The sequence below is a fragment of the Filicampus tigris genome, chromosome 1, assembly GCF_054856515.1.
Source record: "Filicampus tigris isolate MCC_2025a chromosome 1, RoL_Ftig_1.0, whole genome shotgun sequence".
NCBI classification, from domain to species: Eukaryota; Metazoa; Chordata; class Actinopteri; order Syngnathiformes; family Syngnathidae; genus Filicampus; species Filicampus tigris.
This window is the reverse complement of record NC_141217.1, coordinates 24,143,421-24,158,442: the sequence shown is the minus strand read 5'-3', so window position 1 is coordinate 24,158,442 and position 15,022 is coordinate 24,143,421. Positions and strand designations below refer to the sequence as shown.

The 15,022-nt window shown below is 40.6% G+C and overlaps 1 protein-coding gene across 4 annotated transcripts in view; it reads right to left on the bottom strand.

The window, feature by feature from the left end:
* The window catches only part of kcnq2a (potassium voltage-gated channel, KQT-like subfamily, member 2a), a 32,262-nt gene that overhangs the window by 8,235 nt on the left and 9,005 nt on the right, over positions 1–15,022 (bottom strand). For all 4 annotated transcript variants that reach the window (XM_086028364.1, XM_086028372.1, XM_086028382.1 and 1 more), the window contains exons 2-11: positions 13,237–13,327; positions 13,016–13,142; positions 12,746–12,921; positions 11,234–11,359; positions 11,008–11,118; positions 8,273–8,368; positions 8,083–8,177; positions 6,026–6,085; positions 5,616–5,645; positions 2,318–2,523 (exon numbers count right to left, since the gene is read on the bottom strand). In XM_086028364.1, the coding sequence (XP_085884490.1) occupies positions 2,318–2,523; positions 5,616–5,645; positions 6,026–6,085; positions 8,083–8,177; positions 8,273–8,368; positions 11,008–11,118; positions 11,234–11,359; positions 12,746–12,921; positions 13,016–13,142; positions 13,237–13,327 (1,118 nt within the window). The remainder of the gene's footprint in view (positions 1–2,317; positions 2,524–5,615; positions 5,646–6,025; positions 6,086–8,082; positions 8,178–8,272; positions 8,369–11,007; positions 11,119–11,233; positions 11,360–12,745; positions 12,922–13,015; positions 13,143–13,236; positions 13,328–15,022) is intronic.

Sequence of the window (15,022 nt, the reverse complement as noted above, 5' to 3'; positions counted from 1 at the left end):
CAAGTGACACTGTGCTGCTACTTCTGGTGTGCGCGTCATTGCCACATGGGGGCAGTATTTCACAGACATACAGATGTACATAGAGCTGAAGTAGAAGTCACAACTCCTCAGTTTTATTAGTGGCCACTCTTCAAAAAGGATAAAGAATATTTGCCGATGAGTATTATTATATTACGCTGGTAAACAGCAAATTTTAATCAGAGATGGCTTTGTGTGTCCCTAAGCGTATTTCTGACGCTGATTTTTTTTAAAAATATTTTTTTTTGTAGAACACCAAGTTTTTGAGAGTTTGACCTTTAAAAGCCAGAGTAATATGGGTTTTACCTTGCATTGTATGACATTTCAGAAAAAAATCCATCTGTTGCTGAACTTAACACTTCATTCATAGTAATATTACTAAAACTATTACTGTGTTACATATTCTATTATGATTATTACTATTATTGAAACCTGATGTGATAGAGAAAAAAAATAAGGCCACATTTGGAATCAGCGCAAAAAATAAATCAAGGAGAGTTTATTGCATCTCTGATTAAATCATTCGAAAAAAAAATGCTGACCTGTGTTATCTGTTTACATTTGTTGCTCCACCATTTGTGTTCAAACATTAATTTCTTAAAGGGTTACAACACTATGACCCCAATGCTTTTCATTAGCCAGTCTATGGGATTTTTCATTGTTTGTTAGCATTTCTTAGCTTTCCTAAGGCTAAGCTAAGGGGTTGTTTCAAATACACAATGTGTAATGGTTTTTGTTTGTACAGTACAGCAAACTTCAAAAAGGGGTAGCAACCTGGTGCTTGTTGTGAAGCGAAATACACTGAGTTGATTTCACGACCATCACTCAGAGCTTAACAAAATGTTTGCCCGCAAGTCAAAAAAAATCAACCTAACGATGAAACCCCGTAGTAGCACTTGAAATGTTTATATTTCAGTTAAATACATAAATTAATAAATGAAAATCACATGCCCGAAAGTATTCAGACCCTTTGATCGTTTTGATCATTTTTAGATGTTTGTTAGTTTATACACCTTGAAAGGTACATGCCAATATCTTTAAAACACTTGATAGATCAAAAATCCTATCAAAGCAAACACTAATGCCTGACATCAAAATAAAGTAGCTACGACCTGAAGAGCTCTGCGACAGGATTGTGGCAAGGCTACAAAAATAATTACACAGCAATTGAGGACAACCACACAAAGCAAAATGCCGATTGTGTATTTGAACTTAAAAATGGAAAAAATGATGGGGTGGGGGGAGCTGTTTTGTGCTAAACTGTGTTTGTCATGACAATTTATTGTAATTATTTGGGAAGTCCTGCATTGTTCACCAATTTGATATGGACAAAAAGGCTTCCAGAAAAGATACACTCATGTCTCCTGAATTCGAGCACCTTAATGGAACCTCTTAAGTTGCCATCGTTGACAGTGCGGCTGGGTGAACTCGACTTCTGTGCAGCCGGCAAAGCACCAATGACAAGTGATTCTGCATTCACGGGTTTGAATGATATTGTTCACACTTGAGCAAAACCGCACTATCGGAGGAATGGCACCCGAGTTCATTTTAACCAAATCAAATGTGACAGACGTCAACACAGGAAAAACAAATGAGATGTTCTCCACTCTTAACTTCCCCAACACTGATTCTTTATCCTTCTGGGACATCATTGGTTGTTGGTCATCAATTTTTGTCATAAATATATTTTGTGCTATCATTCTAGAGGTTTGGGAAATTTCTAAAGGCACAAAACGTGTTTTTGCAAAGCCTTAAAGCAACACTGTGTCATATGTCAGTTTTTGTTGATTATGGCGGCGCCACGTGGACAAAATTAGTAGTGTTAGTTAGTAGTAGTTGTTTTGAAAAAAATCAACCACATTTCCCATGCGTGCCAGCGCGTGGTGTCGTGAAATCCTGAGCCGTCCTTATAACGAAAGGAGGAAGTGAGTATGCCGTAAAGCAATTGTAGGATATTTGTATTTTTTTCTGTGCCAGGGTTGATCCCATCCTCTTCAATGTTGCTTTGTGCCAGTAAAAATGATACAGACCCCCTCAGGGCATGAAGTCATGAAGTTCAACCGCTGTACTTGAAAGAGTTGTGAAAATGTTTTATTAATGTCGATTTCTTGCCTAGTGCTGCTTTAACACAGTTTTGTTTATCTTCATTTGCCAATGAGATGAGTCCTTCAGATGTGTTTTTGCTCTGATGCCTTGTCAGCTGTAAGGCTCTCAAACATAAAGCCTCAGACAATCAAAAATTCAAGGGGGTCTAAGTACTTTCTGAATGAACATGTACGGTGTATAAGAGATGCTTTACCCTCTGAGTTTTGGCGTGAGGCGCTGCCCCGAACCCTGAAAGAATGCTTGGGACCTCGGTTCTTCTCCGTAAAGCTCCAGCTCTTAGTGACCTTGCCGGGGCTCGTCGCAGCACCATCTTCTGGCCCAGGAGACTGGTCTTTGCCTTTGGCCAATGGAGACTTGGAAGGACTGGGGAACACCTTGTCCTTCAAGCTCGCCTTCCGACTAGAAGGACCAAGTCAAGAAATGGTGAGTCTTTGTGAAAATAATTGTATGGCATCTTTCTGTTCAGTAACGATGTGTAAAGTAAACAACATATGTCTCGTTATCTTCTTGCTTGTTTAAATGTAAAAGGTATCACACTGATGTGACGCTTACCTCAAGAGAACCTACAGCAGTGGAAGCCATGTCCATATAGGAACATAGTGGGGCATTCGGCAGTTCAGGCAAGCAGCAGGAAGCTACAAGCAAGCATGCGCGGGAAGCAAAGTGACATCTCAACAGGATGAGCTGTGGTGTCTCTTTCTAAATGTGCAAAACATGCAAAGCAATAAAGGATCATACTCAATGTCCCTTGTGAAAAGAAGACAAAAAGAATCAGTCAGAAGATAGTCAGTAGTGGCAAAAAGGCAGCAAGCAAATAAAAAGCTTTAACTACAAACAAATTCAATGGAATACTAAAGCTAAAAGGTAATATCTTTGACAGGGTAGTAACCAAAAAAGTGTGTTTCTTTGTAGGGGCTCTGTTTACTTGAAGACAACAGAAATGTTGCAAAATAAAACAATCCCTTCGCAATACCTAATTCTGCTTGTGTCAATATTGCAATACAATCATACTACACTTTTCTTTAAAGTGGAAGTCAGGCCAAAAATGTTCTTGACAAGAAAATGTTCTATGCAGCCCCATTAGTTTAAAAACAGCATTCTGATTAAGATTGCGTTTGTGGAATATGAGTTAAAGCATTCAAATCCACTCGTTTTTTGTCCATCTTTCGTCACTTCTCTTGACCGAAAATGATATCAGAGGCTGCTCAGGGCTCAGGTAGCCTAACGACCAATCATGGTTCAGCTTCATAAAACAGGTGAGCCGTGATTGGCCATTACCTGAGGTCTAATCCCAATACCCACACTTGCACCCTTGTGCCCCTCATTTGCACATTCCCGCCGAGGGTACGATAGTGGGTGTCCCACTTCTGCAAAGTGCTCTGTCGCCCCGCCCCCTCTGCGCCCTTGTTCCGCACTTCGGCTGAGCCCGCATTCATGGCCCCTAAGCCGAAGCATATTAACCAAAATTCACTGCGGATTTGTTTTTTGAAAAAGTGACATTCAATGGAATTTCTGTGCCTGTGCCGAAAAAAAGTCTCTTCAAGTGTAAAGAACGAATTATTACAAAGTTTATCATTAGTGTATGTGCATTTTAATCAATGTTTTAAAGTCACCGTTTACCCGTTACCGTCTGCCTCCATATTTTGTCCTAGTGTAGCTGCCGTGCTTAGCAACCTTCTGCGCATTTGCCGCATATCGTGCAGGAGCAGCAAGTAGTCAAAATAATGGAGCCATAGCTCCCATCGACTGGAAGACCAAGCCAGAGTTTTACTTTACTACGACTTTACTGAAGTTTTAATATAATTTTAAACAGCAAAATTGCCAAAACAACAACCTGTGCCTCCATGCTGGCTGACGCGGGGGCATAAGTCGATGACGTCACGCAGTGTCCCAATTTTGCAATTTTTGTACACTTGTAACCTTCGCCCTCAAACCCTTCTTGTACTTCGACTACATGTGGGTATTGGGGATTGGGCCTGTGATGTCATTTTCAGTTGACAGAAAGTGGCAAAATGGCCACCCCCTGAAATGGCTAAAAACGGGTGGATTTTGCTGCTTAACTCATATTCCACAAACACAATATTAATCAGAATGGAGTGTTTAGACTAGTGAAGGCACATAGAACATATTATTGGAAAGAAAATTTGGAGGTTGGCTTCCCCTCTATACTCCCCTGCACTGTCAACTTTACAGATACCACGCTGGATGCTGGTACCGCCTATTATTCCTGCTGTGTGTAAGAAATGAAGGTGTATTCTTAGATCAAGGAAAAATGATTATTTCTTCAAGTTGGTGATTCCTTGATATTAATTGTGTCATGCAGCCTATTTGAGAAATGATATTGTATATTATATTCTAAAGTAAATGTAGAACATAAATATTTTTCTAATGCCAAGGCAGAGTTAAAGATGCTAAAAATCTGCCACTTGATAAGGAATATGTTTCCACTGACCCACACAGCACTGAAAGGACAGAGGGGGATGCCAGTAAAACTGTTGTGATATCTCAAACCTAATCTATAAGATTAAGAGACAATTATAAGAAATTGAATATTTATTTTCATGTTTGTATTCAATAATTAATGTATTTTATTTACAATTCAATCACGTCCTAGGTTTTATTCTACCACGGTACGATTTGCTGCATCTAGCGGTGCACTTAAAACGCACGACAACAACTAATGAAAATTGCCTTAAAACGGAACCGGCTATTTTCACATGACCCAAAGTCATCACATTTACAAAATAAATAAATAAATTGTGTTGAAGGTGGGATTGGAACTGAGGTGCGGGAGGTGACACACAGACTTGCAGTGCAGTGGGGTAGTATCTGTGCAAAAACAATACCTAAAAGTTCTCGGACAGCAACCACAAAGTCTGTCTTTGTGTGCATTCTCATTACTGGAGCAGTAGAGGAGACAAAAACAAAGCAGTGGATACAGTGCCAAAATCAGCAGTTATGCGCGAAACTGTGTTTGATTAATTAATTATCATATCTCTGCGAGCGTCAACACACCGTATGATAATTTTCAACATTTTAGTGTTTTAATCTCACTCTAATGCCTGCAGTCACAATAAAGTGTTGATGCCATGTCATCCAGCCTGTTTCCTTTGTCAAAACACAGTGTGGGTGGAAATAAAACAAGCAAAGCATTGAAAAGTGTTTAAAAAAACAAACACTTTTTCCTGTGGTGATGAATGCTTCACTATCAAAAATCAGCTCTTTGATGAAATGTACAGTATAAGGAAGCAGTGAGCACTCATCCCTGAGCATCATACTGTATATGCAAATGCAGCATGACCATTCTTGAAGGAGGCATTCGGACTGCACAACCACACCCATAGCTGCCAAACAGACACGCACGCGCGCGCACGCACGCACACACGCGCGCACGCACTTCCGCCAAGAAGAGTGGCTCAGGGGCAGCTAAAAGCACAGTTGAAGAGAAGCCAACAGGAAGAAGAGACAACTGAATCAATCACATTACAGACCTGGGAGAGGTTTCTGTTTGGGACTCCTTCCTGTGAGTAGAATGAACACATTTCTCAAAAAGTAGTAATAAAAAGGTCATTTAATCAAACGATGATGTCTTTAAAATCAGACATTGATTCTCACGTTCATGCACATTATCTACATTTGCACAATCTGATGAGGTTCAATACAAAAATTGTGTCAAATATTCTGTTTCCAAGGACGAAAATGCTCAGTTTTGAGTGACATACCGGTAGTCAGAAGGGTCAAAATATCAGAAACAGTTCTAATTTTAATAGCTAAATCATACAGATTGTATAGCATTGAATCAATTTTGACATGATTGATTAACTACTCCGCCGTTTTTCATCATCACTGCTACATGTTAGTTATCCCAATGACCATCATTCTCCACGTTCGAATACCATACCTGAAAGACCTTCCTTTTAGATTCCTCAGCAGGTCCAGTTGATTCAAAGGCGGAATTAATCTGAGAGAGAGAAAGACACTTTAACCATGCAGCTATTCTGTAAAAACGTGTTCACTTCAATGCTGACCAAAGGTTGATTTTTGCCTGCAGGTGCTAATTCCATTCAGCCTGGCAGTTGACTTTTACGCTGCTCATCACCTTTTCACCTTCATTTACAACTTGGATGAAGTAGAGGAGCTCTAACCAGAACAGACAAACTGCAATATCCTGCTCGGGAATAAAATCTTGCCTGTGACGGTCACTAAGGCAGCTTGTGTACTGCAACGTTTTAAAAGGAGCCTTCAGGGGAAATTTGTCCTATCTGCAGTCTACTTGTTCATGCAAAATAGGTGAGGACAGATTTATGTAAATTATTAGTGACTGACATGCCATTTTTAAAGTAAAGTTTGAAATGTATCACAAGCTGTTAATACAATCTTAAAAAGAAAGAAAAAAATACCCTAAAATTACATCAGTCTTTTGTTGAACTGGAGAGAAAGGAAATTAGTTATTGTTTGTATTTACAAAGTGTGTCTGAAGGTCGCAGGGTTGGTTTTCAAAAGATACATTTTAAATCCAAATTACAAAATACAAAATTTGTCTTGGAAAGTTATCCCCCTAATGCATTTCCCCAGCTATTTTCTTCCACGATCCCCCTCAGCAACATTCTCACAAGCATCTTGATGTTGCCCAGGCCTTCATAACAGATTCTCTTGATCAGGGGTGTCCAAACTTTTTGCAAAGAGGGCCAGATTTGGTGAGGTGAAAATGTGATTTGTTTTTGGGGGGCCGCCCATTTAGCCTGATTCTTTTTTACATGGAACACCAATAAATCAAAGCACATTTTAGCAAACCAGTCTACCTTTCGTTATGACTTTTGTAATTGAAATTTCACGATTCTTAAAGTGGAAGTCAACCCAACCATATTTTTTTCAAGAATATATTGTATGCAGGCCCACTAGTTGAAACACTAGTATGAGTTAATCAGCAAAATGCATCCGTTTTTACCCATCTCAGCGGGCGGCCATTTTGTTGCTTCTGCTAATTGAAAATGAGATCACAGTTGCTCAGGGCTCAGATAACGACCAATCATGGCACAGTTTCAGAAAACAGGTGAGCTGTGATTGGTCGTTACCTGAGCAACTGTGATGTAATTTTCAGTCGACAGAAGTGACAAAATAGCAGCCCCCAGAGATGGTTAAAAACGGGTGAATTAACTCTTATTTCACAAACGCAATATTTATCAGAGTGCCTTGTATCAAATAGTGGGCTTGCATAGAACATATTTGGGTTGACTTCCCCTTTAAACATGTCTTTTGGTCCATTTGAAACATGACATATTGCTGGCAATTAAATGTTCACTGAACTTTTAGATTTAAAAACAGGAAAATAAGTAACAGTATTCATCAGTGCAAATTACATTACATTCATACATGAATAACAACTGGCAATTAAATGTTCGCTGTACTTTTTAATCCAATAACAGGGAAATATGTAAAAAACACATATATATACAGTATATCCATCCACCCATTATCTATACCGCTTATCCTCAGAAGGGTCGCGGGCGTGCTGGAGCCTATCCCAGCTGTCTCTGGACAGTAGACACCCTGAATTGGTTGCCAGCCAATCGCAGGGCACACAGAGACAAACAACCGCACTCAAAATCACAGCTAGGGGCAATTTAGAGTGATCAATTAACCTGCCATGCATGTTTTTGGCAGGAAACCGGAGTACCCGGAGAAAACCCACGCAGGCACGGGGAGAACTAAATCAGCCGGATGCTCAGACTATTGTGAGCAGATGCGTTGTCATTGCGAGCCGCAAGTTGTCATGGCACAATTCTTGCATACTGAACGAAACAAACGTCTCAGAATCTCTTCGTAGACACGCTGGTTGACCGTCTGGCTCACAACGAAGGGGGCAAACCCGTAGTTTGTGAAATCAGCCCTGGAATCTTTCTGACACAGTTGTGTTCATACTTTTGCGAAAGAACATTTGATTGAATGTTAGCCTACCTGTACATTGGGGTTGCTACAGTCTGCTCATAAAAATCCCAAGTGGATATCAGATCCGTGCGGGAAAGGTTGGTTGCATAAAACCTCCACGTGGCCTGTAAGAGGAAGATGTGGCACAAAAGTCTAGTGGTGATGGTGTCTGACAAAAACAACCGGGCCAAGAAAAACATTGCTACGTTCAAACAGGTACCTGGATGAGGCTTGCCGCAGGATTGCGTCTCTTTTCAAAATGTTTCTGCCTGTGCTGCTCTTGGACTTTGAGGGCAAAACCAGAACCAAGGATGCCCTAACACAGAATCACAGTGGAATTTTTTAAAATCCTAACATAGTATGTTGTATTTAATGTACCGTAATGTTAGTACATGATGTATTTTAAACTAATGTTTTGTTTTAAACTTTAAATGGGTTTACATTGTATGTTCCTTGGAGAGTTGAAGCTTTTTCTTTTGCTTGCTGTGGCTTTTTTGCAACACCACGTGCCATATTTTTGTAGACAAGCACATGTGCACTCTGCATAAAAACTGGTGCATCTTCATATTAATGCCTTGGTAAGTCTACTTTACCAAGTTTGGGAATTTGGCAGACCACACTACGCCTCGATGGCCGCTCCCACAGACCAAAGGCATTTTCTATTACACGTTCCCAGCACACCTGACAATTTGGTAGCAGAAAGCAGACTAGACTTTAGACCAGGTAAAACCAGGTCTAAGTTGTGGTGCAAGTGGCGTAATGCGATTTGGATGGATTTGATACAGGCGTAGGCTGATACGGTATATGTGGTGGATGGCATCATATTTCATTCATAAATATGACATCACCATGAATCGAACCCGAACAGAATCATTCAATCAATTAATTAAATGCATTATAGTCATTATTTTCATCTGAAGGCATTCACCAAGTACCCACTTTGCGCCGGCCAACTTAACATCATCCACAAGTGGAGATCTTCTTGCATTTCCTTAGAAACACCATTATGCTTCCGACGGGACTGAAGGGAGCCGATTGACCGGGAATCAAGTTGGCTGTGTTCACTCCCACAATGGCGCAAATGCCAATTTCTAAGTGTACCTGTCTACGAATATACCAAAAGGGAAAAAAAAACTCCTCCCATGCGTGCAGTTAGACTACACTTTGTAGTAGACTTGTGCTGGACACAAAAATAGGACCCTATTTGTTCGTGACCACTAGCCCAAAGGCAGCTGGTAGGCTCAATCTCACACGTGCTCCTAATGAAAATTCGCGATATATACAAAATGGATGGATAGTTCCTGGTACTTTTTGAACATATCCTTAATCCAGCAAAAGTAGTGAAAGTGTAGATTTTGATTCACAGGCAAAAAATCCCGTCAGCTGAATGCTGACATTGCATTATAGTGTGTTTTTTTTTTTTTTTTTCTACAAAGGGTACAATGAACCCATATAACTGCTGACTCTGACATCTTTGAATCAGAGGTAAAAAGCTGAGCGTGTAATAATGAGTAACAAATACATCCGCAGTCGGCATTATAAGACCACAGGGGACTCAGGGGAGGTTTGTGAATGTGAAGGGGACAAAGAAAAATATGAAGTGTTTTTGAGGAATTTGCCTTTAAACCAACACAACTGATTTGAAATTTACGAAGTAAATGAGGAAATGGAAAGGAAATGACTTTCAGCTTCGCTTCAAGAGGTTTCACAATAATATGTTGAAATAAAACCGCACTAAATGCACTCGTTTTTAGCCATCTCGGGCGGTGGCCATTTTGTCTTCTGTCGACTGAAAATGACATCACAACTGCTCACAACGACCAATCACGGCTGACCTGTTCTCTGAATCTGAGCCGTGATTGGTCCTTGTGAGCAGTTGTAGTGTCATTTTCAGCCCCCAGAGATGGATAAAAACGAGTGCATTTGGCTGCTTTTACTCCACAAACTCAAAATGAATCAGAATGCCGTGTTTCAACTAGTGGGCCTGCTGGGAAAATATTCTTGAAAAAAATATGTTTGGGTTGACCTCCGCTTTAAATGTTTGCCTATTTTCTGACATGTTATGGTCCAAACCAGTAACTGAATCATAATAATTTTAATGTTTGTGCATTTTTTGCACTGTCATTTGGAATTATGTCCTTATGCTTTTAATAAAGCAATGGAAATTAAAAAATGTTTTTTATCCGGTTCATAGAGTAATAGAAAAAAAATAATTGACAGATTAATCGATAATTAAAATGACCGTTAGTTGCAGCCCTAATTTTTAATACTACCTATTTATTTCAATGTCAGAGCAAAATTACAAATACTCTACAGCTAAATATGAGAAAGAAAAGACTGTTCTAGGTATGTAGAATTTGTTTAGTAAAAAAAAAAAAAAAAAAAAAAAGTACTGTAAATAAAAGTAATGTGCATTGGGCAATATTAGAATCTTTTTTTTGTGTGCGTGACTTCAAAAACATGGATTTCTTTATATTATATATACACTGACGCTGAACCCCATACTGCATTTCAATCCACATAAAATATTCAGCAAAATACTCAGAGCCACACAATTGCACAGTCTATGGTGATATAGCGGCTACTAAATTGTCTTGAGAACACGTCGCAGACAAAGTGACATTTGATGCTCATAGCCTTGCACCATTATTACAAAATAAAAAAAAAACAGGGACACTAATCGGAACAGTGGGTCTGTCTCAGTGCTCATTTTCGGTCGCGATCAGTCATGCATTCAAAACCTCCCTGCTACTGATTGGCGACCAGTTCAGGTCATGACGATTCCATATGGCTCTAATTAGGATCAGAGATACACCCAGAAGCTGGATGGAGTCACATTTTACATCCTTGGACGGCAAGCAAACCAAATCTTACTTCATGATGCATCAGCTTAAGAGCTCAGTTTCAATTTTATAACAAATGATTTGACAAAGCACATGCAGTATGCTAACTCACTGCAGGAAGTGCAAAGAAGGCCACGCCAATCATACTGAAAGTGGCCGCCAGCAAGCGCCCATTCCAAGTCTTGGGCACCTTATCTCCATAACCAATGGTGGTAAGAGTTATCTGGGGAAAGATTTGAAAAATACATAGCTTTAATGAAATGTGATGTAAGATGCTAAAGCAAATGAGCAAATAGGTTTGACCATTGCTATGACTGAGAAGTTTCGGTAAGTCCTACCAGTCCCCACCAAAGGGCATCAGCATAGGTTTCAAACTCTTTGTTGGACTCCTTCTCCACCGAGTAGACCAGGAACGAAGCCAAGATGAGACACAGGAATCCGATGTACCACGCCGTGATGAGCTCCTGCACACAAAACCAACTCAACTCAACTCAACTCAACTCAACTTTATTCATATAGCACTTTATGCTGCATACAAAGTGCTGTACATGGAGTAAAAGTCAATCATAGAGTGACAAACAGTAAAAACTGTAAATTAACAACATAAATCAACCAAAATGACGCCCCTTCTCACCACCTCACATAAACGCAAACTGGCTTCTGTGGGTTCCTGCTGCCTTTTAGTGCCTGCTAATAGTTCACTTTCAAGCCACATTAACCGGCATAGACCACACGAATGCATGTTTGCATGTTAAGTGGATCAGTCAGGCAGCAGATTACTGCTTGAATGATACCTACAATTTGGTACAATAACAGCAGTAACGATTGACGAAAGACGGGATAATTTTTAAAAAATGACGGACTGAACACTTACGGAAGTGGACTTTCGTCCGTCAGAGTAATCATCACTAACTGTGTCCGTCGGTGACGTTCCACCAGTCGGTAACGACGGACGACTGTTTTGCTGACATTTTTTTGGGAGAGATGGAGCGACTGACTGACGGACTAATGTACTGACGATTACAATTTGGTTTGTCACGAAAAATGACGGACTGATGAATGACGGACCAGCAAAATTGAGTAAAATGCCCACCTCCGGTTATTTGTTAAGTACCGGTAACTTTAAAGGGTACTTGTTAGTCCTTGTATGTTGTTAGGAATCAGGTGTCCTCCTGTATTTTATCATTTATTAAAGAGTTTTACATTACAATATGTGCATGTGGGACCTCCCTCAGAAAGAAGAGTGCCAATTCCTTCTCACTGCTGCCTTCAGCAGGTAGTTAAAGGGGAAATCAACCCAAACACATTTTTTTCATGTTCCCACCAGGCCCACTAGTTGAAACACAGCATTTTGATTCATTTTGAGTTTAGTTAGTTAAGTTGAGTTAAGTTAAGCAGCAAAATACCCCCCTTTTTAGCCATCTCAGGGAGTAGCCATTTTGTCACTTCTGTCGACTGAAAATGACATCACAACCGCACAGGGCTCAGGTAACGACCAATCACGGCTCAGCTTCAGAAAACAGGTCAGCCGTGATTGGTCGTTACCTGCTGTCAACGTTACCTCCTGTGCAACTGTCTACGGTGGGAAAAGGTGCGAGTGTCCAAAATATTGATGTTACTTTCAGACTTTGCGCAAGCAAAAATATTGAACAAAGTCACATTTTATAATATTAGGAGAGTAACTGTAGTCAGATTACTTGAATGGAAAAGGTAATGCATCACTTGGAAAACGTACACATTGTGGAGTAACCGGCATCACTGGGCACGACTGACGTTTTACGAGTTAAACAGCATTTTGAAATTCGAGCAGCATCATGTCGTTCTACAGATCATCCTGCACGTCTCCCCACCTTGCTGTGGGCGTACACGACCGATCCGAGCAGCTTCCAAGTGCCTCCACGACGGTCCATACGCAGCATGCGAAGGATCTGTAGGAACCTCAGACTCCTGATGGCCGACGTGGCAAAAACATTGCCTTGAGATCCAGCAGCCAGCACAGACACCGAGGCGACCAGCACCATCATGTCTGACGAGAGCGGCGCATTGCCACATTGAACACTGTTGTCGGAAAACACGTTGACAGAGAATCTATGTGGCCCTTTGATGTAACTGTTTCTCACCTATGACACAAAAAGGCTTCCTGGCAAATTTGAGCCTCCCTCTCCATCCTCTATATCGACAGCAGCAGCCGGCAGCCCATATCCTCACGATGTACTCCACTCCAAACACCACGATGGTCACGATTTCCTGTTGAGAGCAGGAAGAAAAGGGTGGCGTTAACGCTTTGGGCTGAAGGCGCACACAATTCACTTGTGCGTTAAATGCTGGAATGAATACCCACCAGGATGTACAAGGCACTCTCTGAGCTATTTTTGAACTCTCTAATGGTGGCAAAAACTGAGAGAATGAGACAGGAAAAGACCAGGAGGAATCTAGGAAGAGACAGGAAAGAGCACAAGAAGAGAAGACCGTAAGTGTGTGATAGTTATACCAGAGTGAAGAAATCGTGTTTGTTTACAAGGGTCGAGAAAGCAAACTGTCAAAATATGTCTTTTCACTGACATTTAAATCAAAGAAAATGACAAGGGGAAACTGACTGCTTGGCAAGATGCCTGTTTGGTCCGAACCAACAAACATGAGTTCACTTTAGATCCAACACTGGGCTTTGGTTGGTCAATTTAACACAAAGACTGATTCCTTGAATTTGAAGAGAGAAAAAAAACAATTGGAAAATGAAGTGAATTAGCAAGAAAGGAAGGACGAAAAAAGTTTGATAGAAGAGAAGAAGGTCGGTACAACAAGCTTTTGGTTTCAGCATTCTCCATTAGGCTTTTACGCCATATCGACCACTGCAGGTGGTAAAATAATCAAGAGCAATCAATCCATCAATGAAATCTGAAACAAGCACATTATGTGTTTTGCGTCACGAAAGTAGCCCAAAACCCATTTCAGCAAACGCCCCCTTCCATTCCAAAATGACTTCCCGCTAACATTTCATTGGCTGTGAGATAACCGGATTAGAAGAGCACGAGACACGGCAGGACACATCCTCAGGGAGCTCCTACAGAAAAGATCTGCTGGAAACAATCCAATGCTTAGCTAATGGAGAACACCTTGTGAAATTCGAAACCGGGACCGATGCAGCAGATGAAACCGAATCTGGCATGACCGGAAAGAATAATGATGGCACACATCACAAAAGCTCGATATCAGGTGTCACCTGTGCATTGCGGAAAGTGTTCATGTTAATATACATGACCTCATTTCCCAACTCGTTTGTTTTTGTTTTAGGTATTGTAATGGTAATTCTCCGTCTTTCCAATCCATTTTCAATAATTCTCTTCTTCGAACTTTGTGGAAGCAGTTTTGGGAAGGCCTTTTTGAGAGCCCTTGACAACAACCCCATTATGTTGGTGATGAACTCTGGTCCAACAAAGTTCTGGTTTTATGGATAAAACACAAAACCCAATTTGGGTTGGGAATCATTAAGTTGTCAAAGGGCTGATTAGTAGTTGCACAAATTAGGCACAGTAATGAATATCCTAAATCCGCAGTGGGGATAATCACAGCTACAATGGAGTTCTCTAAAAGTGGGGCTCAACTTCCCAGAAAGGACGTCCTTCCATTTTTCTAGTTGAAACCTTTGCTGGTTGCGACAGAATACTGCACTACATGTTGCATTAATTGCCTTAATACAAGATTCATTGGCAATCAATTCCATACAATTGACAAAATTCCAAAAGATGAAACAGTCAATTATTAAGCATGAGATGATCAAGATGCTGTCCTGCAAAACACACGTGCGAGTTTCGCTGTTAGCGTTTCCACCGCGCAGTTCGGTTCACTTTGGTATCCGTTTCGGTTGTCAAGGGTACAATACAAAACTTGTACCATCACATTTGTTCGAATTGTGACCACAATGGCACAGTAGTGAAAAGGCAAATGAGGAGGGTGAGGAGAAAAAGCCTAACGGGTTTGACATCACAGACACACCCGGCTGGGAAACAAGAAAGATGAAAGTTCCGAATAAGCGGTACAGATCAGTTTGCAACATCATTCGAAGCCAGACATTTTTTTTCAAAGCCGATCCACTGAAGTTTGCTTTAGAACGCGGACTAAGTTATTTT